The sequence below is a fragment of the Strix uralensis genome, chromosome 3 (assembly GCF_047716275.1).
Source record: "Strix uralensis isolate ZFMK-TIS-50842 chromosome 3, bStrUra1, whole genome shotgun sequence".
Taxonomy (NCBI): Eukaryota; Metazoa; Chordata; class Aves; order Strigiformes; family Strigidae; genus Strix; species Strix uralensis.
In genome coordinates, this window is record NC_133974.1 from 28392168 (window position 1) to 28414342 (window position 22175).

The window sequence follows — 22175 nt, forward strand, 5'->3', positions numbered from 1 at the left end:
TAATTGTGTTCAACAGGGGCTTGATTCTTATGACTGTTGGAGTTGCTCAAGGCTGAGACATCTCCAAAGGGACCACAGTTGTGATAAAAGACCTGTGGGACATTCACACTTCTGGAGTAGCAGCTGAAGGCCAAGCAGAATACGAGAGGACACTGATGCTAGACACCTACATTTAGGAAGCCAAATTGATCCCTATATCTCCAGTGATTACAATGATAACTTAGATACCTGGTGCACCACTGACACCTAAATGTAAGCATCTTAATCTAGAACTGAATCCTGGTACTGAAATCCCAATAATGATGCTAGATTGCTATCTTGCAATTTATTAAAATGAATGCTGTGTTTCACTGTTAGCTGAATAAATTATTAGTTAGAACAAAAGTTTGGTACTTCTAGACATACTAAATATACCTGCTTAATAAATTCATTATTCATACTTTCCTATCACTCAGTATTACAAATAAAATTAATGGTTTGATGCAAAAATCTGAGCTTTTTTAAGCCACAGTCCTACAAAGGGCTTTAGCATATTTGGGTATTAATGTTATTTTATAGAACTTCTAGGTTGCTAAAACTCACATCATGGAGAGCACTACTGTGAAAAATAATAATGGCTTCATGAATTCCTTGGGCCACTCAAATGGATTTTAATGTGTGGGACAAGGTATGGGCCAAATTCTGCGTATAATCCTGTGGATTGTAAATGCTGCTGAGGCTTTGAAGTCAACGAGACAATCTGCGTACATAAGGCCAGATGATGTCGCTTTACCATGAATAGCATCACTTCTTAGAAAAGTATCTCAGATGATTTCATATCTAGTCACACCAGGATAGCGATCTTCGGTCAGGAAGTGAGCTGTTGGATATCAGTAATAAAAATCGTGTAGTTTTATCCTTCCTGTGGAAGACAGTGGGATCATTTCTGTGCAGTTATAGTCTTGAAGGCTGCAGTAATGTTCTGATAGATGCTCCCCCAGATTTCCAGCTGAATTTGGAACACAGTGATACTGATAATTCTGGAAAATCTGTACTATTTCTCAGCTGAGAGCAGCAGATTTGTGCTTTTAAGTCATATTTTCCCATGAAATGTCTAAGATATCACACTTTAAATCTTTCAAGCACTAACAACACTTCTGCATTCTTCCGACAGTACCTAATTCTGCTGAAATCATTAGTAAATCTTACACTGGTTTCAGGGGAATAAGATTAGAACCCACAACAGGATATATAACATTTTGCATCATACACTTGCTACAGAGAACTGGGAATTTTGAGACTTCAGTGCAGCCCAAGAGTTTTACACCAACATTGTATTTAATGTCCTGACAAGTTCAGTGTAAAATTCCACAGTCTAAGTAACACAGACCAAATCTGTGACTACCACTCATCATGCTGAATTGGAAACAAATAGTTTTGAGTGAGGTAGATGAATTTCCAGCCCTGTAAAGGTTGTTTTTTCTTTTTGTCTAAGGAAAACTAGGATTATCAAAGGCTGAATTTAGAGGGTAGATAATACAAAATGTTAGTACTTTATTATGGATCTGTGTTGCACAGTTGTGGTACTATTTCTTGTTTTGCTGAAATCGGTGGCTAAGCTCTGTTTTAAGCTGGCAGAATTGAGTGGGCCTACAATCTCATGTTGTAAATTTGTAATGCTTTACACTGCATTTACTGAAAGGAAAGAGAAATAATGATCTCAGCATGCCATCTGCCAACTCTCCGGCTGAATGGAACAGACTATGTCAGTCAAAGGGTGAAATATGTCTTTAAATTACTTTTGTGGTTTTGGGTTTGTTTTTTTCTTTTTTGGTGCTGGCTTTTTGGGTTGCTTAGTAACAATATTCTGTGTGCAAATTTGTAGCATCTGTGCAGAATTTGAGGTGTTAACATGTTTGTAAAAATTAGGAGTCCAATTAATGTTTCCTCTGCAGAGCGTTAAAATTAAATGGCTTCTTCCTTTTTTTTTTTACCCCTTCTACAAATTACCTGCTTTCAGAAAAAAGACAGATTTGTGTCTTAGAATAGTGAAAAATCATAAATTTGCATTTCAGTACTTCTCAAAGAAGTAGCTAGTGTTTTCAGATGGAGAATACAGCAGAATTAAATAACTTGCAAAACATAAGTGGCTTTCAAAGGTCATATAATTCTGTCTTTGTGGTTAGTAGCTGCACACAGGGTAGTGTCTGTGAACGATTATATATCTTCCAATTAAACCACTGAACAAAGCACTCAGTGTCAGAAATCTTACCTGATGACTTGCAGCACTGTGTTAGAAAGCTTTAAAACAGAGAACCAAATATCCTTTAACAGACTCCATCCTTTTGGCTCCATATAGCAGAAGGTCTACTGGAATCTATCCTACTATTCAAAATCTATTCAAAAATAGAAAAAGCTAATATAGGATGGGTTGGGCCAAGCCAGCTTCTTTAAGGAGACATATCTACCCCTGTATAGTCACTGAAAAGTCAGTGGAGAGAAATAGGCTCTTGCAGACAGTAAGTCATCTATCTGCTGTCTTTTAGATACGTGTCTTAGGGTGAGATGAGTCACCTCTCTTTCTATGGTGACTGAGCCAGATGTGGCTAGACAACCTCTCACTTTTAAGGCAGTAAAAATTTGGTAAGATTAATCCCACTCCTCAAGATTTTTTTTCCCCCTGATGGTACAATATATTTTGCCTTTCATCTGTTTTGGCAAATAAAACGTTTTAGAGGGAGGCATCTGTAGCAGTCCTGACTCAGACAAGGTTCACATTGACTCCAGTGGGAGAACAGGGTGAGAAAACACTGCAGGACTTCTCTTCCTGTAAGTGAAGTATTTTACTGTTCCTTTTCTTCATTAGAGACATTTTGTTCTACATTTCCATTCCCTTTAATCACTGGCTAGAGATGATGCCAACAGACAGTTAGGTATTATCCCCAGGGCCCATGGATTGTCACAATAAATTCTGTGAAAAGACATAGTTTGATTAATGTCTACTGCAGGACCTGAAGCCATAGCACCATAACACAACAATACTAACAATCAACCATTTCACTCTGTTCTTTTTATTTGGCAATGTAATAATTTCGTCATTTTATCTGTAATGTAAGCAGTTGAGCTGATGCCCAGCAGAGTTGCAGCAGAGGAGAGGGGACCTGGCCAGTTGCTGTTGTTGCCCAACAACTGCTTTCCTGCCTTGGCCCCTTCAAAAGCAACAGGAGCAACAGGACTGAGCACAAGCCTCAGAAAGCTGCCAGAAGGATTTTGGACTCCTGCTGGGAGCTAAAGGAGTGGATCAACCCCATCCCTCCTCCATGACTATTTGCGAAATCCATTCCTTATTTCTCTCAGCATTCTATGTAGTTTATATTTTAACTTGGCAGCTTTTAAGACTTTTGGTGAAATCAGTTTAGCTGTTTACTAGTACACCCTGCCACCACAGATAAGAATCTTGGCAGCTCAAAAGAGCTTTATAGGTAATGTAGACAAATTGCTGAGCTCTGAGTCCTGGCATGACCATGGTAAAAATTGTCCCTAGCTTTGAGTGGCAGGATGGATTTTTGTGGATCCAGGTGCTTGTCTGTTGTAAAGACTGTGCAGGGGATTTTGCTGGCCATGGCCTTCTCAGCAGCTAACAGTGGCACCAGGCTGTTGTCATGGGCTCCGAGCATCCAGAAGTCCACATATCTGTTGACTTCATTCAGCTGTAAAACACATACACAAGCCTGATACCTTCCACAAGCTGTTGGACTTGCTACTGATGTGCACAGGGTTAGCACAGTGTGTACATGAATAGCCCCAGTGCTGTGGGGAATCATCTCTTACCCTCCATGCTGCGAACAGCCTGTGTCCTCAGTGTGTCCCTGGAAATCCTGGGCTGGTTTGCTAACCCTGCACAAGCAGAGACCACAAGAACGTCTCATGGCTCAGAGAATATTTGTCTCAATACAAAATGAGAGACAACGTACAAACTGTTAGAGGACTACAGGGAAACAAAAAAAGTATAGAAGTCAGTCAGCTGTTAGTCTTAGCACACTGGCAGCTCCAACTTTGCTGCAATTCTGTTGCTTTTATGTGGACTTTTAGGGGGGTAACGAAGAAGCTCGCAACTGCCAAAGGCCAAGGAGTGGAAAGCTCAAAGTCGTTTCATTTGAGAATCAAAGAACTGCGTGATGGGGATTGCTCTGCTGGGTTGATTAGAGGTAGAAGTTAACATCTTCCTGCCAGATGAAAAATGTTAAGGTGACTGGGGTATATACTCAAGCATTTGAAAAAGAAGGAAGAATACTGATGCTCAATGTGATTGCATGCACCAGCTGTTTTAAATCTGGTATTTGTTGTTCAGACAAACATGCTGTTTCATTTTGGACCTCACCTATCCCTAGTGAGGTCAGTGCTGAAACTTTTTTCTTTGGGTTCTGCTTTGTCTAAATAAACATATAGAATATATATAATGAATAAACGTTCATTTGAATGATCCTTGTCTGTGGTACAAGGATCCGCTCAGCATGGATCGGTGGCAGAATGAGGCCTCCAGTGATTCATGCTAGGCATAGATGTTCAGGCCACTTCCTTTCCAGAATTTACATGGGATGGATGTTTCCCGGTCTTCTAACTCTCTTTAAAGAAAATTAATGTGATTTCTTGCAAACAGTCTTCTTTCTTCAGCAGGGCCATACTTAACAATCCTACTGCTATCACACTCAACGCATTCTGCATAAAAGATTTAATACCGTTCTTAATGGCGATTTCTTACGCCGCTTGCCTCATTGTATCAGTAAACATGTTGACAACAGTGCAGCTGTCTTTTGCAAATTAACAAGTTCACCCCTGTGTGAAAAGCCAGCTCTGTTGAGGTGTAGCACAGACATGGTGAATAGCAGTGAGTTGGGCTTCTGCAAACGAATTGACGTTGCTTCTTAGAGCACTGCAGCCAGATTTTCTCACTTTGACATAATAGCCCCGCATAATTCTCCTTTCCTAGCTCTGAGTTACGTTTCTGACAGGCTCTGCATGAGGCATTAGATTTAGTTCCGACTGATTGAGGACAAGTAAATTGCAAATCACACTGTCACATCTGAGAATTCATGAGTTTTCAGTTCTGTAAAAGTACTTCACCTCTATGAACTGACAGTCTAAACTGTATGTTTGTTGGAAAGAAGATCAAAGTTTGACAAAACCAGATTTTCTATTTATTGTTTTTATCTGATTTAATAATTTTAAAGTAGAAAATATCTTCTCTGAGTATAATGGAAACACTTCAGTGAACCCGTTATATTTCTAGTGGAGTTTAATAATGTATGTTACATTTCATACTTCTGTGTAAGGCATATCAGCTTAATTAGAAAAATAAACCACGAAGTATGACTTGTCCCCTTCTCTCAGTGTAGAACTTCAGTGCTTTAAAAAGCCCAGAAATGGTCCTTTGCTTTAAAAATATTGTTTTATGTAAGCAAATGATTTAGCTGTATATTTGGGGTTGGGTTCTCCTTGTTGCTGTTATTCTTCATGAAGCAGCTCAGCTCTCTTCCAGTCCTCAGCCTGTCATTTCTTTTGTATGTCAAATTTTCCACTGCCAGAATGCGTCATCCCTCACCCAGTCAGTTGTCCTGGATTGTTCTGGGTTGATTTCCTGTGGCTACAATTGTACATCATCTTGCTGCCCGTGAGATGATTAAAAGAGCCCTAGAAGTCATACATCACTCTTAATAGCATGTATAGCTAGTACTTTCCTTTGTCCTAGGGAGAGTTTTTATCACACCTGTACCTTTTAGTCAGAGGCTAGACTGAAAACTTTTGTTTGGGCAAATGTAGTAGTAATAGAGATCCCAGCCAGGAGATAGACTACTACCATCATGGTAGTAATGTGGAAGCAAGGGCTCTGTGAGTGAAAGCTGTTTTCTGTGCATAGTTTTGGAGGCAACTCTCTGATGTGCATGTGTTGAGCAGATCATCTCCCATATTTCAGGGGAGATATAACATGCTGCTTGGCTAGTTTTCACATCCTTAACAGGATATTTTCATACAAGGTTAATTACCAATATCCAGGAATAGGAGGGTTGTTTGGGGCTTTTTAAAGTGTTCTTGTAACATTCCTGTGGCATGACACGGTAACAGCTATTTTTCCTATGACATCCTGCAGGCAGTATCTGTGTAACAAGAAAATCACTTAACAATGAAAAAATTCACACTGTTTGATTTTGTAAATGATAATTCATTACAAATTGGAGAGACTTCGTGGATACAGAACCTTCCCAGTGACGACAATGAACTAGAAAGACTTCTGAAACCAAATGAGCACGTGCTAGTAAACTGGCCTGTGGGAGAAAGAAAGACAGAGAAGCATCTGGTGAAAGTTGTGTACATGAGTGGTGAGTGTAGTTCCAGAGCATCTGTCTGATATGAAATTTTAATCTAGTTATAAGGTATTGCTATGCAATTTTCTGTGCTTTGGCCTTTTTTTTCCATCACTTCAGATGACCCCCAAGAGCTGGTGGAAATGATGCAAAAGATATTACGAGCAGATGAAATTACAAAAATACAAGTCCTTGGAAAAGGCAAGAGGAAGAGGATAGAAATGATATTCTCAGAAAGTGAGGACAGTGACCTGGATAAAGAACAGGTGAGTTTCTGTCTTTTTGTGCCTGATATTGATAGGCCCATAATGGAATGAAATAGACTGTAACTATTGATTCTTCACAGTACACAAAATATGTATAGTAAAGGTAGGAATACAGGCAGTCTTCACATGGTACCTCAGCACAATAACCTGCTGAGTAATCATTTAGGCCAATAGATTTTGTCCTTTGCTATTTAAATAGAAAAGCATTATTCAAGACTTGGATGCTCTGTAGCTCCATTACATTTTCTCCTGTAAGACAGAAATCTGACCACAGCATAAGAAAGGGAAGGGACCAGGTTTTCTGAGCTTTGCATTGTGCTGAGATCTGCAGTGACAAAATGTAGGGAAAGAAAACATAAATCTTAACAAAAAGTTGCAAACACATTTTTCAGAAATACTAACCAAGAATGTCAAGTGCACAGTGAATAAAAGTTTATGGTATACTATGAGATACTGTAATGAAAAGCTCTATAGAAATGCAAAGGCACTATTATGATCTTGTTTACAGGGAAAGATGATGAAGCATATAAAAAGAAAGAAATCATTGCAGGCATCTGCTCCTGCCACCATCCTGAGTCAACTTGAAACATCTTTAATTAACAAACAGGTAAACATCTCATTTTCAGCAATTTTAATGTATTAAGCAAAAGCAAACTGAAATGTATTTGTTTAGGGGGGCATAAGACTTTTGTTTTAGTGAAGTTAACTGTTCTAAAAGACACTACCTTAGAAAACTGGTGAATGGAGAACAGAGAGAAGTACCTAACAGTTTCATATTACACTGACAGTTCATTTTTAATTTTAACAGGAATGGTAATAACTATGTTCAGTAACAGCTGTTATTAAAATGCACTGATTCTGCTTATGTATTCTGTGTATGAATAATTCTGTGTACAAATTATTCTGATTTAGCCAGATATTTGAATGTTAGTTTTAACGCTTTAATTTTATGTTGTTGTTGCTCTAGATAGCACGGTTTTATTTTTTTCAGAGAGAATCGTATTCAGGAAGCAATTTTCTGTACAGTGAAAGTAGCAGTGATGATGAAGAGCCTTTATTTCAACTATCCAAGGTAGAACTGTGTGCCAAAATAAAAAGTCTCAAGAGGAAACTGACAGACACCATGAGAGAAAACTGCCGCCTAAGGCAGTCCCTGGTGATGCTTCAAGGTAAAGTCAGGGGTAGTATTTTGATGAAGAGGAAAGCCTGAAGGTCATGAAAAGCTTGATTTATAAGAGGCCATTTGGATGGGAATTATGGATGCTTAAGCACCTTACACAATCAAGGCCTACCATTAGCATCAAAGTCTGATACATGGCAACATTTAATTCTGGCAGCACTTAGAAAAAACTGTCTTACATGGAGGCCATGCAATCACACAGTTAGAAATGAAAAAATCTGTCTAAATCCTGTCAGTTGTTCCCAAGAGAACCTTTCTGTATGCTGTGTATAACCATCAGCTAAGCTCAAACACTCCACTGACCAGTCCAACTAACCTTATTTATTAGTCATCTTTCCTGATCTACTGAAATTTCATAGAATCCCAGGTTGGAAGGGACGTCAAGGATCATCTGGTCCAACATTTCTGGCAAAAGCATGGTCTAGATAAGATGGCCCAGCACTTTGTCCAGCTGAATTTTAAGTGTCCACTGTTGGAGAATCCACCACTTCCCTGGGGAGATTATACCAGTGGCTGATTGTTCTCATTGTGAAAAATTTTCCTCTTGTGTTCAGTCAGAATCTCCCCAGAATTAACTTGTACCCATTACCCCTTGTCCTTTCCATGTCACTCCTTGTAAAAAGGGAGTCTCCATCTTATTTGTAGCCACTGTTTAAATTGCGGAACATGGTAATGAGATCTCCCCTAAGCCTTCTCTTCTCACGGCTGAACAAACCCACTTCTCTCAGCCTTTCTTCATGTGGCAGGCTTGCCTGTCCCTTGATCATCTTTGTGGCCCTCCTCTGGACCCACTCCAGTCTGTCCACATCTTTTTTTATAGCAGGGACCAAAACTGAACACAGTATTCAGGTGTGGCCTGACAAGGGCTGAGTAGAGTGGGGCAATGACTCCTTTATCTCTGCTGCTGATGCCCCTGTTGATGTAACCCAGCATCCTGTTGGCTTTCTCTGTCACTGATGCAGCAGCACACTGTTCACTCATATTGAGCTTGTTGTCCACCAGGACCCCCAGGTCCCTTTCCACAGAGCTGCTCCTCAGCCAGGTAGGTCCCAGTCTGTGCTGCACTCCTGGATTATGTTTTCCCAGGTAAAAGGCCTTACACTTGTCCTAGTTGAACTTCCTAAGGTTTTTATTAGCCCACTCTTCCAGCCTATCCAGGTCTTCCTGCAGGGTGACTCTCCCTTCCGAAGTGTCCACTTCCCCACTCAGTTTGGTATCGTTAGCAAACTTGATCACAGTACACTTGATCTCATCATACAAATCACTTATGAAGATTTTAAACAGTGTTGGGCCCAATATCGATCCCTAGGGGACCCTGCTTGTGACAGGCTGCCAGTTTGAAAAGGAGCTATTTACCACCACCCTCTGGGTCAGCCTGTCAGCCAGTCCTCCACCCACTACACAGACCACTTGTCTAGACCACAATCAGTTTTTCTAGGAGGAGACTCTGGGGGAGTGTATCAAAAGCCTTGGAGAAATCCAAGTAGACAGTGTCTACCGCTCACCCCACATCAACCGAGCAGCTTATTTTGTCATAGAAGGCCATCAGGTTTGTCAAACATGATTTGCCCTCGGTGAATCCATGCTGGCTTTTCCCACTCACGTGTTTCATTTGTGATTTCACGTGTGATAGTGCCCAGGAGGATTTGTTCCATAGCTTTTCCAGGGACTGAAGTAAGACTGATGGGCCTATAATTTCCTGGATCCTCCTTTAAGTCCTTCTGGTAGATGGCAGTGACATTAGCCTTCTTCCAGTCTTCTGGGATGTCCCTAGTCTCCACAACTTCTCAAAGATTATGGAGAGTGCCCTCACAATGATGTCAGCCAGCTCTTTTAACACCCTCGGTTGGATAATGACAGGGCCATCGATATATAGAGGTCAAGATCCTGTAACAGTTCACATACCAATTCTTCCTTCACTGACAGGGGATCTGTGTTTGCATTAACCTGGATTTTTGTTCCCAAGGCCTGGGGCCGAACAGTGCTCCTAAAGGCAGAGGTAAAGAAAGAGTTGAGAACCTCTGCTTTTTCAGTGTTGTTGGTGACTGATTCACCTCTCCTGTTTAACAGCAGGCCAATATTTTCCTTCTGTTTCTGCTTATTGTTTACTTCTTGTAGTTTTTTGACACCTCTGGCCAATTTCTATTCAAGCTGAGCTTTTGATTTTGTAACTTCATCTCCGCGTGCCCTGGCAATGCCCTTGTAGTTCTTAACAGGTATTTGTCCATTTTTCCATCTCTGATATGCTTCTCTTTTGGATTTGAGCAGACTCAGAAGCTTGAAGTTAAGCCAGGGCATTCTTTTTCTCCACGAAGTTCCCTCACCTTTAAAGGGGATGAACTGTTTCTGTGCTTCTAGGAGAGCATTCTAGAAAAACTCCCAGCACTTGTTAGCTCCTTTATCTTCCATGGAAGCTTCCCACGGAATCCCTCCCAACTGAGCTCTGACCAAGCTGAAGTTTGCTCTTCTAAAATCTAAAAGCTTTATCTTAGTACTAACCTTCAGTGTGCTCAGCAGGATCCCTAACTCCATGATACTGTGATCGCTGCAGCCAAGGCTGTCACCAAGTGAGATACTACAAATCAGGTCTTCTTGGTCTGCGAGTAGCAAGTCCAGCAGTGCCTCATTCCTGGTTGGCACATCTAATATTTGTATGAGGAAGCGGTCCTCCACGCATTCCAGGAACTTGATGGATGACATGTGAGCTGCTGTATTATTCTTCCAACAAATATCTGGTTCTCTTGACCTGAAGCTTGCTTAAGTGACCCAAATACTTCTTTGGCCTTATCATCTTGGTTTGGAGGTCAGTAGCAGACGCCTACTGTAAGATCCCCCTTGGAGATGACCCCTCTGATCTTGACCCATGAGCATTCGATAGGGCTTCCACAATCAACATAGCTGACTTCTATACATTCAAGGTTCTCCTAAACATACAGTGCAACTCCTCCTCCTGTTCTTCCCTGCCTGTCTTTATGAAACAGCCAATTGTGATCCTCCAGTCATGTGAGTTGTCCCACCATGTTTCAGTTATTCCTATGATATAATAACTTCCTGACTGGGCATGGAGCTCCAGTTCCTCCTGTTTGTTCCCCAGGCAGCATTGGTATACGTACACTTGAGGTGGTTGGTCTTCTGGTTCTCATCTTGGGAGGCAGCTAAGGCACATTTGTCGCTGCTCTGGTTGGCCTGGCTTATTCCCCAGTTGGTTGCAATGGCATGAGCATTGCCACTTTGGACCTTGCGCCCCAAGTCCTTCAGTTTAAAGCCTGCCTTACCAAGTTGGCCAGCCTGCTGCTAAAGATTCCTCTGCCTCTTCTAGACAGGTGGATCCCATCCCTCCCTAGCAGGCTATAGTCATTGAAGAATGTTCTATTGTCATAAAAGTCAAAACCCTCATGATGGCACCTGCCATGAAGCCAGAAGTTGATTTGCATTATATGTCTATTTCTGGCTGCACTCTTTCCTCTAATTGGTAAAGTGGAAGAAAAGATAACTTGAGTACCAATACTTTTCGCTTGCACCCCCAGGGCTTTGTAGTCTTCCCTGATTCTGCCCAGGTTCCAGCTTGTGCTGTCATTCGTGTCCACATGAAAATGTAGCAATGGATAGTAGTCTGTGCTCTTGACAAGTTGTGACATCCTCTCAGCAACATCTCCGACCTTAGCTCCCAGAAGGCAGCACACCTCTTGTGACTTCCTGTCAGGTTGACAGATGGGCACCTCAGTGCCCCTCAATAGAAAGTCACCCACTACAAGCACTCGTCACTTCCTTCTGCAGTATGCACTGTGTGCTGCTGGTACAGTTCCTCCTTGCAGACCTTGCTTGTGGGTGTCTGCAGCTGTTAAAGCTTCATATCTGGTCTTGGTTGTAATGCTGGAGGGTGGGGACTGAAGCAGAGTCCTGCTCTTATGGGTCATGAGGGTCCAGGGTGCTTCATTCTCTCTGGTGTCTGCCACAGTACCATGGTTCTGAAACCAACTGCACATCTCTGTCTCGGCCCCTCTAATACTCTGCAGTCTTTTAACTGTTTAATTTTATTTGTTCTAGAATTATCTCGTTTCTAATTACTTTGGTAATTCCTCATTATTGATAATCTGAGTTAGTTCCAGGTGCAACAAATCTAGTCCTTTCCCAGAGGTGAACCACTCTGTTCTTTTATAAATTAATCTTTCATCACTTAGTGATCATCTCTGAAGCCCCTCTTATTTGTCTCCATCTCTTACTCTGGGGCAGCCAAGACTGAATCCAAAATTTCAAAACATTAGTGAATGAATAAGGTTTAAAGAGGATTTGGTCCTTCCCTTGCCAGCTATATCATACCATCCCTAGACAGCCTAGAGTCTTTTTTCTTTTTTTATTGTCATATGACTCTGCAAGTGCTTGTCAGTTTCATTGCCCACCTGATTCCATTCCCTATGTTATTCATCTTGGTTTGAATCATTCACCTCCACCTTTTTGAATATTATTTTTAAACATTTTGTTAGTGTCAGACAACTTTTCTTACACTTTTACATCCATTTGCCTTGCACCTTAAGCACTTGTATTAGTCTTTTACGGTATTTTCTGTAATTTAGTGATTCTGTATCTTGCCAATTCTTCATTCCTTGCATCCTTTTTGCTCAGAATTTATTTTTCTTGATGAAGTCAATAAAAGTTTATATTTGAAAATAAGTATTACTTGGAGAAAAGATTATTTTAAAGATATTCTCTATAGATTAAAAAAGGGAAAAAAGTCTATGCAACCTATGTAACTTCTCTGAAGAAAAAAAAATCAGACATAACATTACTTATCCCATATTCAATAGCTTTACAGACTTGTAGAGATTTTGAGATAGCAAAAAGAAAAATGATAAATAGCCTGTTTAGTGCCATGATGGGCATTATCTAATGGTACCTCTTAGCCTTGCAGATCTATCCTATTCTAGAAACAGAGACCAGATCTGCATGGGTGGGGACAGCAGAATGGCAGGAAAATATATGAGAGAATAGGAAAAAAGTATGTTAAAGCATCTTTGCTGACTAGTTTGACACTCTTGCATTATGACAGGAATTTAATAGCAATATGTAATCAGAGTATGTATGTAATTAGAGTCTGAAAGCTTCAGTTACTATTTTACCCCTCACTTTCCATTTGATTTCAGTATTGCCACAGGCAGTCACCCATTTTGAGGAACTGGTAGGGATGGCTGAAGCACTGCTTAAAGGAGGAGTGACATCATCTACATCCAGTCTGCATTCACATGCTGTTTGGAGGGCATCTAACAATCCATTAGCAGATTCATATGCAGCTATGCACAGTAACTCCAGCTCACCAATAACTTTGAATGCAGAAGATGAGGAGCAACAGACTGAAAAACAGGTCAGTTAAAAGGCAACTTCAGGCATAAAAATTAAATCTTTATACAGTACAAACATTACTGTTATAGTATAACAAATATAAAAAATAAGCATCAGTAAAAATCATGTTGTCATCATTGAGTTGATGACGTGACTCATGAGCTCCTTTTGTGCAAAAGGCTCTTTTCATGAGAAACACTGGACTTAATTCAGTGTGCTGGTACACTCTCAAAATCATTTTGATGTTGGTGACTTTGCACATCTGTGACTAAGGGCAGAATGTGGACGCATGAAGAAAATACTGAGATCTAGGAATAACTTCCAGCCTAATGTTTTGGTTGCCAAAGGGGAATGGTAGAGTTTCAGAGATAATCTAAGAAAAATACCAGCAGTTTGTTTAAACTGTAAGAAGTAAATGGAGAATGGTATATTTCTGCTCTTGTTCCAGATACTGGCCAGTAGAAATACATACATATATATAGATACTGAATAAAAATATTCCCCTATTCTCTATAATTCTAACAGCATAACTGAGAAATCTGAGGCACAGAGGCTGTACAAGAAATCTGAGGCACAGAGGCTGTATGTGAAAACTATAAAGATATAACCAAAAGAATAATTCTAGCTTCTGCATTCACAATTTACAGAAACATTCTTACGCACTGAGTCATGCTAATCGGTGGAAATCATTCTTGTGTGTTGTCAAGGGGTCCTAAAAACCAAAGAAATCTATTAAGAATTATCAAGGTGTGATGTTTTGACTGAATATTGCAATACATAAAATTTGACCTAACATCTCCAAAGAAATAAAAATACCTAATTTTCTAAGCAACCTAGACTTACTTAATAGAGGTAGCTCAAAACTGCGCATTAGGAGAGTTCAAATACTTAGGCTGTACAACTGCTGTGTGTAGAAGTCACTCTCAAAGCCCAGGACCAGATGTCACAGTTCTTAGGGCATGTCTGTTTGGAGGCAGGAATATTAGCTTGGGCATAGTGCCATGCTTCTGAGGCTGTACAGAATCCATGCCAGAACTGGACCACAGCCAGCCTGCATGGAGTGCAAGTAGAAGGATTTAGCTATGTCTGAACATGTCCTGTCTCCACTAGTGAGTAACAAGGATTGTTTGGTGAAGTGTTTGCTAGGATGAATGGGGTCCTTAGTCTGCCTCACTCTTGCTTCTGAAAAAAAAATCAACCTGTGTGTATAGTTGCAAACGTTGAATGCTGTGCAGCGTTAATGTCAAGCACACAGTTTGCAGAGATTACATTTGAAATTGTGGTTTAAAAACAGAAAATTAAAAAAAAAATTCAGAGGTAATACTATATAATATTTCTAGAGAACTGCAATAGTTATGTCTATGACCAATTTTGTTTTCCAGTTCAAGATCGAAAAGTGGCAGATTGCACTTTGTAACAAGAGCAAACCTCAAAAGTTTATAAATGACTTGATGCAAGCACTTTATACACATGAATACATGGCTACACACAGCCTGACAGGTGCAAAGTCCTCCTCTTCAAAGGATAAAGCGGCAAAACCAGCTATGAATCAGAATGAAGTTCAGGAAATCATAGGTGATGACTTGTTAACATTACTCAATGTGGCACTGACTTGACAGAGGGCTTTGTCTGAGGGAGGGGCTGTAATGCTTAACAGCTGGTCTACTCAGGTGATGTGCTGTTTCATATTTCCTTCTTCAGCTACATACTTTTTAAAACCATCTGTTACAAATACTGTCAGTGAAATGCTAAGTAGTAGTATTTCTATTGTGTGAATTCCGTGGGTTTTATTTAGGTGGCTACTCAGGCACAGTGATATTGTAAATTTTTTTAGCCTTTGAAAGGTTAACCTACAACAGTCAAACTCGGAGCATGATGATAACAGATGAGGGAAGGCATGTAGAGGACAGGCTTGGATCAAGTTTAAAATTATGTCTGCTATATTCTGAAGTTAGTGAATGTTATGAATTCTGACATTTTACATAGAGCTGGAGGCAAAATGAGAGAATAAGTGTAGAAGACAGAAGTAGTGATCAGAGAAGCAAACAAAGTTTGTTTTATGCTGAGGTTTAAGGCAGAAAATGTTTGGTGCATAGGAAAGAGAATCATTTCAGATGGAAGTAGCACCTTTAAAGAAAACAGTATTTTGTGAGCACATGACACAGATTTTTATTGGATTCACACCTATAGCTTAATACTTGAACAACATAGCCTAAATTCCTGTGCTAGAATCCCTCCTCCATTGCCATTGCCTTGGACTTCCCCAGTTTTCTCAGTTCGCTTCCCATCTTAGCCCCAGTTCCTGTACCTCGGTCCAGTTTTGTGGAAGCTTTCCAGCAGTTTCAAAAGTTACCCATTGCAGAAACCTCTCTTCCTTAAGAACCTAGCTAGAGAAAAGGCCCAAAGTCAAGAGAGGGACAAGAGTGTGTAAGATAGTGAAAATATATTTAGAAGCCATAAGATGAGACAGTTTCAGAATGATATATGAGAAATATTTAAAAGATTTAATGGGATGAGAAGAATGATTGGACTTGATGGTCTTAAAGGTCTTTTCCAACCTAAATAATTCTATAGATCTAAGAGCTACTAGTGACTTTTCTAAAGGTCGATTCTGGGGAAGGGGCTAGGCAAAACTGAAAAGGGAAGCAGAGAAAATAATCTGGACACTGAATACAGCATGCTGTGGAGAATTCAGTGACAAAGGGGAGCTTATAGACAAGTCAAAGAAGTCTGTTAAGGGAAATGAGAACACTCCTGGATTCAAATAGAAAAGTGTCAACATTATACAAGATGAAAAATAAAAAGGAAGCCTGGGAATTAGTAGATGACATTATTTAGCCTAGGAGTTAGTAGATAAGATTATTTAAAGAAGATGGAAACTGCAAGACTTCAAAATGAAATGAAAGGGGGAAACATCAAGGGAAGGGAAGATGATGGAGAAGAGGGGAACAAGAATTGCATTCCTGATGTTGAGTGCTGTTAGTATTCCCTTAAAAACAGTCAGCCAGGTAAAACAGAAGGAAAATTTTTAGGGAAAGAGACATCACCTGCAAATGCAAATTAATGAACAAAAACTGTAAGATTCAGAGGCATGAGGACTGATGAGGATACGAAAAGGACTCTCCGATCAAGAACAGAGCAAAGGGAGAGAGGATGAGCAATACAGGAAGGCCTTGTGGCCTTGGAGTCCTCTTGGAGTCTGCCAAGAGTAGGCACAACAAGATGGAAGGCACAGAGAAAAGCAAGAGCTGGCACGTGCAAAATTTATGAAGTAGTGTGTGAAGACATGGAAGTAACTAGAGCTGAAGCTGAAGTAGCTGGAAATTTCAAAGATGCAAGAAATACATTTTAGATCACACATCTGTTGTTTCCCTGATTTGGAGGCTTCATATATATCTTCTCTTTATTTTGCAGGAATCACAAAACAGTTGTTTCCAAACACAGATGATGCTTTAATTAGGAGAATGATGGGACAAAAACTGAACAATTGCACCAAGAAGCCAATTATAAGCAAAGATCTTAACTCAGGTGCTTTTCAGAAGCATGGCTTTTGGTAAGTCTTAAGAAAAGAATTGTAGCATGAAATGTGTAATTCCATATATTACTCTATGGTTACAAAATCTAAAAGTCTTAAAATTACCATGACGATGTGTGTTCATATATGCATTGCCAAGTAGGTAAATATTTTTGTAACCTTGTACAAAAAGTACGTAATACAGAAGCAGTCCAGCTTAACACCACAAAAGAAGTTGTTCATTCTAGACAAAGCAGCATAAGGTTATTAAATTACAGGAAGAGAATACAGAAGTAAACACATGGAGTTACTTTGATTAATACGTGTATTTTAGTTTTGGCATTATTTACTTTTCTTATTATTCTCTCTAGTCTCTTCAGAGTCAATTCCATTTTCATGTCACCTGTTGTGCCTCAATTAACCCACAAGTAAAGATAAGGAAAATCACACCTCTTTTGTACCTACTGATAAAAGTAGCATAGGAGAGCTAAATTAGCAATCTTTTACCACCAAAAGAGTCTAAATTATTCAGGCAGAGGAATTATTAAATAACATCTTGCTTATTATGGGCATTCTTACCTTGTGAACAAGGCTAAACCAAAATTGCTGAACTCATCACTGTCATCAGTGAAATCATCTACTTGTGAGGAGATGTTTGAATCTGAAGAGAGTGTTAAACAACACTGCATGTCCTTAGAAAGCCATGCATTTCACAGATACTGCTGTGGCTTATGCAGAAATCATTTCCGTAAAGTAGGAACACTACAGCGACATTTCCAAGAGCATCATAACCAGGAGATACAGACTAAATACTTCTGTGGCCTTTGTGGTAATCTCTTCTTTGACACAGAAGAAGAATTTCTAATCCATTATAATGAGATTCATAGCATGGACTATGCATTTGTGCCTGAGCGGATGGAAGTATCAATAAAAAAAGAGGAGGACTTCCTCCCAGTAGAAAAAGGAGACTGTTTAACCTGTGGTTGCCGGACAACTTATGTCTCTAGAATAAACAGGAGGAACGATTATGTGAATTGTCAGAAAGCCATGCTGCAAAAAGGAAACTTATGGTTTCGATGCTGCTTCTGTTCTGCAACTGCACAGAATTTTGCTGATTTGAACAGTCATCTCAACAGTCACACGTCATTGAAGCATAAGGAAGAGATGTATGTTGTTAGATGTGCTGTGTGTAGCAAAAACTTCGATGATCTTGAGGGTGCACAGCAGCACTATCACATGAAACACTGCATTTGCATAGTGATGTTTCCACATATACCAAATGTACATATCACAGAAGAAGTGAGGTTGGGAAGGACCTTTGTAGATTGGCTAGTCCAACCCCAGCAGCTCAAAGTAGGGTCACCTAGACAAGGTTGCTCAGAGCCATGTACAGTTAGCTGAGTATCTCCAAAGATGGAGACTCCACAACTTCTCTGGGCAACCTGTGCCAGTGCTCAGTCACCCTCACAGTGAAAAAGTGTTTCCTGATGTTCAGACGGCACCTCCTTTGTTTCAGTTTCTTGCCATTGCCTCTGGTTCTGCCACTGGGCACCACTGAGAAAAGGCTCCGTCTTCTTTACATGCTCCCATCAGATATTAATATACGTAGATAAGATCCGCTTGAGCCTTCTTGAGGCTAAACAGTCCCAGCTCTCAGCCTGTCCTCAAGAACAGGAAAAGAGATTAAGAAGGAACAGATTAAAATCAGTGAGACAGGGAGAAAAGATTTGTCCTTACTTAAGACTTCCTATACTGAAGTAATATTTTACTTCTTCTTAGTTCAGTTCTCATGCATGTTTTAAAATCCATATTTGCAAGTGTAAGACACTTCATAACAACAACAAAAAACCCCCACCAAACAAAACTATCCCAAGATATTTGATGTTGTTATAACACATCAAAAGTAGCAATGCTTTGCTGCTAGAATTCCTCTCTAAGCCACCTGGTAGTACTCCATGGACCACCAGTAGTGGTCCATGAATTACTACTTGAGAAGTACTCAGATATCATCTATTGGAAGAATCCACATACACAGATTTTCCCATCTGGAAACAATAAACAAACGCACCATCATGGTTAAAATACAGTTTACTATGTTAATGCTTTTCTTCTAGAGATGAGAAAGCTTCATAAAACAAAGGTCCTCTGTATTTGTAATATACAGTGCATTGATTCACTGTAATATATTTCCTTGTCCTTGACACAGGTGGTAAAAGTAACAGCCCAGAAACACAGAGCCTGTCTTCTTTGAAAGTATTAAATCTTAAATATTGTATATTTTAAATTTTTATCTTCACCAGATGAATCCACAAATTTTGCTAATTCCTGAGCCTTCTCATGTACAGATACAGTATTCCTGAAGCCTTGATGGGAGGATCTTGAGCTAGCACTGCAACAATTCTGGGTTGTTTTTTAATATTGCTTATAGACCTTTCAGTTTAAACTTGATATCTTAAAAATGTCTTTATGTCTGTTATTGATAAGTGCTTATGTAAAATCCAGGCCAACATCCATTGAAACCAATGCAGATACTGCCTGCATAGTCCCTCTTGAATGGATGCTTATTAAAATGCATTTATAATTGATTCATTTTACATCTGTTCAGAATTTCCTCACTATAAAGGCATTTAAGGACCTTGTAAGTAATCAAGATAATAGTGGTGATTCCTTTAACTCAGATGACACAAGTTTTTTCTGTAAGAAAATTAGGAGAATTTAAAAGTGCTCATAAACTCACTCCTTCAGTTCACTTTCCAGCAATGAAGTACAGAGAGGAGTCAAAAGAAAATCCTGTCATGCAGTACCTTTAGTAACAACTTACACACAAGTTACTAACTTTTAAAACTGGTGATACTGCAGTTTTGATCTCCTCCCTTGCTGTTCCTCCTTCCTTGCCCACCTTCTCCGCCTTTCCCCAGAATACAATTATGATTCAAGAGAAGGAATTTGGAGTCAAATCCAACAAGACAGACAAGTCACCATCTCAGATCCATAAGGCTGAGGTGAAACAAGGAAAAGGGGAATGTATCAATGAAGAAAACTAGTTAACTAGCTACTAAACAGACTGCTGCTCAGAAACTAAGAACAGTCAAAATTGCACATTTAGTGTTAATATTTCAAGCTTAATTATAAATTGTCTCAACAGTGGTTCAACAGCTGCTCCTCAGGGCATCATCTCTTCGGCTGTTCCTCCCAGTACACAAGACCAGCAGAATGACGATTCACCAGCTGCTAATGCACAAATTCAGCGAAATGACAGCCATCTGACTCCTCCGCCTCCCACCCCACAAGGTCAACAGGAGTGTTTCAAGCCCACTTCTAAGATGGAGTCTCATCTCTCCAGAAACTCACCAGCACCCTCTCCCAACCAGGGTTGCAGACAGGATCTCAGGAATTCAGACAAGGAATAACCGAAGGTATTTCATACCAGTTCAAATTCTCAACAGAGATTAAGAAGTAGTATAAAATAAAAAAGAAATAATATCTAAATGGGCCTAGCAACAGTGGACAGAGATACTGCAAGCAGACTAGAAATCTGAGAACCATTTTCTCAAACAAATTAAAATCCCACAGCCTAGAAAAAAATGAAGGCATACTAATATCTTTGGCTTTAAGATATTATTGAATATATGCATGTTATGCAGTAATTCAAAAAATACGAACTTGTTCTAAGAATATAAGTAGAGTTCCCCTTAGTTAGAAAAAAACATTATTTAAAGTAATACCAAAAGAATGTATAAGAGGAACCTTAATCCCCTTGCTTTCACCTTGACAGCTGATGGAAAACCGCTTTGCCGATCAGAGAAAGCTATTGCATATTAATACAAAAAAGATATAGAGATATGAAAACAGAAAAATTTCCTAGTGAAATGAAGACTATGGCCAGCACAGTGTTAGAAAGCACAGGACCACATGAGCAGAGAAGAAGAAATCAAATAGATATTTAAGGATGCTGTTAACTTGGAAAGAAGAAAACATTCTTAGGGCAATGAAACTGCAGCTCTCAAGATGTCTGCAGGAAAGCAGCAGCTCATTTTTAACCTCTGAAAGTTAGAAAGGCAATGAAAGAAGCCGTGTTCCCTCTTAGCTCAGGGAAGAGTCCTCCAGGATAGCCTGTTTGGTTGTGGAGGCTGTGGCTTCTCTCGCAGGCCTTCTGCTGCTGGTATTCTGCTGGTTTGGCAACTCTCACTCTCTCTTCTTCCCTGAACATCAGATCCATAGGATAAGGGTGCCTGATCCCTCCAGTCGGGAAATGGAGGACAATCTCTTGGAAGCGACTAGTAAAGGGCAGAGTTGCCAGCCTCTACTCCCTGTGTTTCGATTTTGGTATGCTACCTCTTGCTTGGAGAGAGGTTGGACAGGTAGAGCATTCCTCATGGGACAGAAAAATCCCAGTAACTGAGCAGTTCCTCTTGAGATCTGACACCACTTGTCCCAGGGAACAGCTGGCAGTCTCACACCCTGTAATTGCCTGAGGAGGAGGAGGAGGAGGGAAGGTACATGTTTTTCCTTGCAGACTGATTCTAAGTTTACAATGTGCAGGTAGCATGGGAAGGAGAGAACACTTGGATTATAGCTTTCGTGCTTGAGTGGACTTCTTTCCAGAACAGAGAATACCAATAGTTAAATCTATTTCATATGTGGCAAACAAGCAACTAAGGAATCAAGGTGAAAAAAAAAAGCCAACATGAAGTTGAAGAAATCTAGCTTGATTTGAGGAGATATGAGTTACAGAAATAAAATAGAAATAGTATTAGGGTGAATGCCAGGAAAAAAATCTGAGGATAAGGTTAGCAGCCAAATACCTCTAAAGCGAAGTGCTGCAAACCTAACTGTACTGGAACAATGCACTAATAAAATGAGCTGTGGAGAAAACTTCTGTGTGGACTGAGGTTTGAGTGAAGTGATCTGCTAGCCTTTTTCATCGCTCATGTCTATCAATTCCTTACACATAGGATCAGGATAAAAGGTATGAAATACGATGTAAGTTCTATCTCATGTTATTAACTACCATCTATAAAATGTAATAGAAGGATGTTTGCTATTATGTACATTTTGTATATGCAATTGTATGTACAGCATATAAGAATGTATATAGTTAATCATATTTTTGAAGCAACTTTGTATCAAATAAAATGAAACATTGCTATGTCTTAGTTCTATTTTATTGTCCTTACTGTCTTCTGGGGCCTTTTCTTATATCAGCCACTGTTGTATACTATAACATGTAAAGTTGTGTTTTCTCTCTCGCTAGCTTTTTTTTTTTTTCCCTCTTTTTGTTTAATAACTGTTCTGAAGCCAGCTTTTGTAAGAGTTGTAATTTTTAGCTGGGAAAGGGGTTGGCCCACCTTACAAAGGCCGGCTAATCTTAAAGCTGTCACAGCTGATGTTGCACAGCTGCAGCTGTTGGGTTGTTTGGGAGCTGTAGACGCACTTGGACAGGTACCGGGAGCCAAACGTGATTGACTGCTCTGCCTGTTGCTGGTGCAGCACTGCAGATCACGCTGTACTATCTGCTTTTCTATTCTGCTGACCAG

General features: G+C 39.9%; 1 protein-coding gene across 4 annotated transcripts in view; it reads left to right on the top strand.

Moving 5' to 3' along the window:
- BEND6 (BEN domain containing 6) overlaps positions 1-21800 on the top strand; it is a 28511-nt gene extending 6711 nt beyond the window's left edge. For 3 of the 4 annotated variants that reach the window (XM_074861764.1, XM_074861765.1, XM_074861766.1), the window contains 8 exons: positions 6128-6356; positions 6462-6607; positions 7116-7214; positions 7575-7776; positions 12929-13146; positions 14507-14699; positions 16539-16677; positions 19784-21800. In XM_074861764.1, the coding sequence (XP_074717865.1) occupies positions 6161-6356; positions 6462-6607; positions 7116-7214; positions 7575-7776; positions 12929-13146; positions 14507-14699; positions 16539-16677; positions 19784-20048 (1458 nt within the window). In that variant the 5' untranslated portion in view covers positions 6128-6160 and the 3' untranslated portion in view covers positions 20049-21800. The remainder of the gene's footprint in view (positions 1-6127; positions 6357-6461; positions 6608-7115; positions 7215-7574; positions 7777-12928; positions 13147-14506; positions 14700-16538; positions 16678-19783) is intronic. The other variant, XM_074861767.1, reaches the window with a different exon arrangement.
- Positions 21801-22175: the final 375 nt, after the last annotated feature.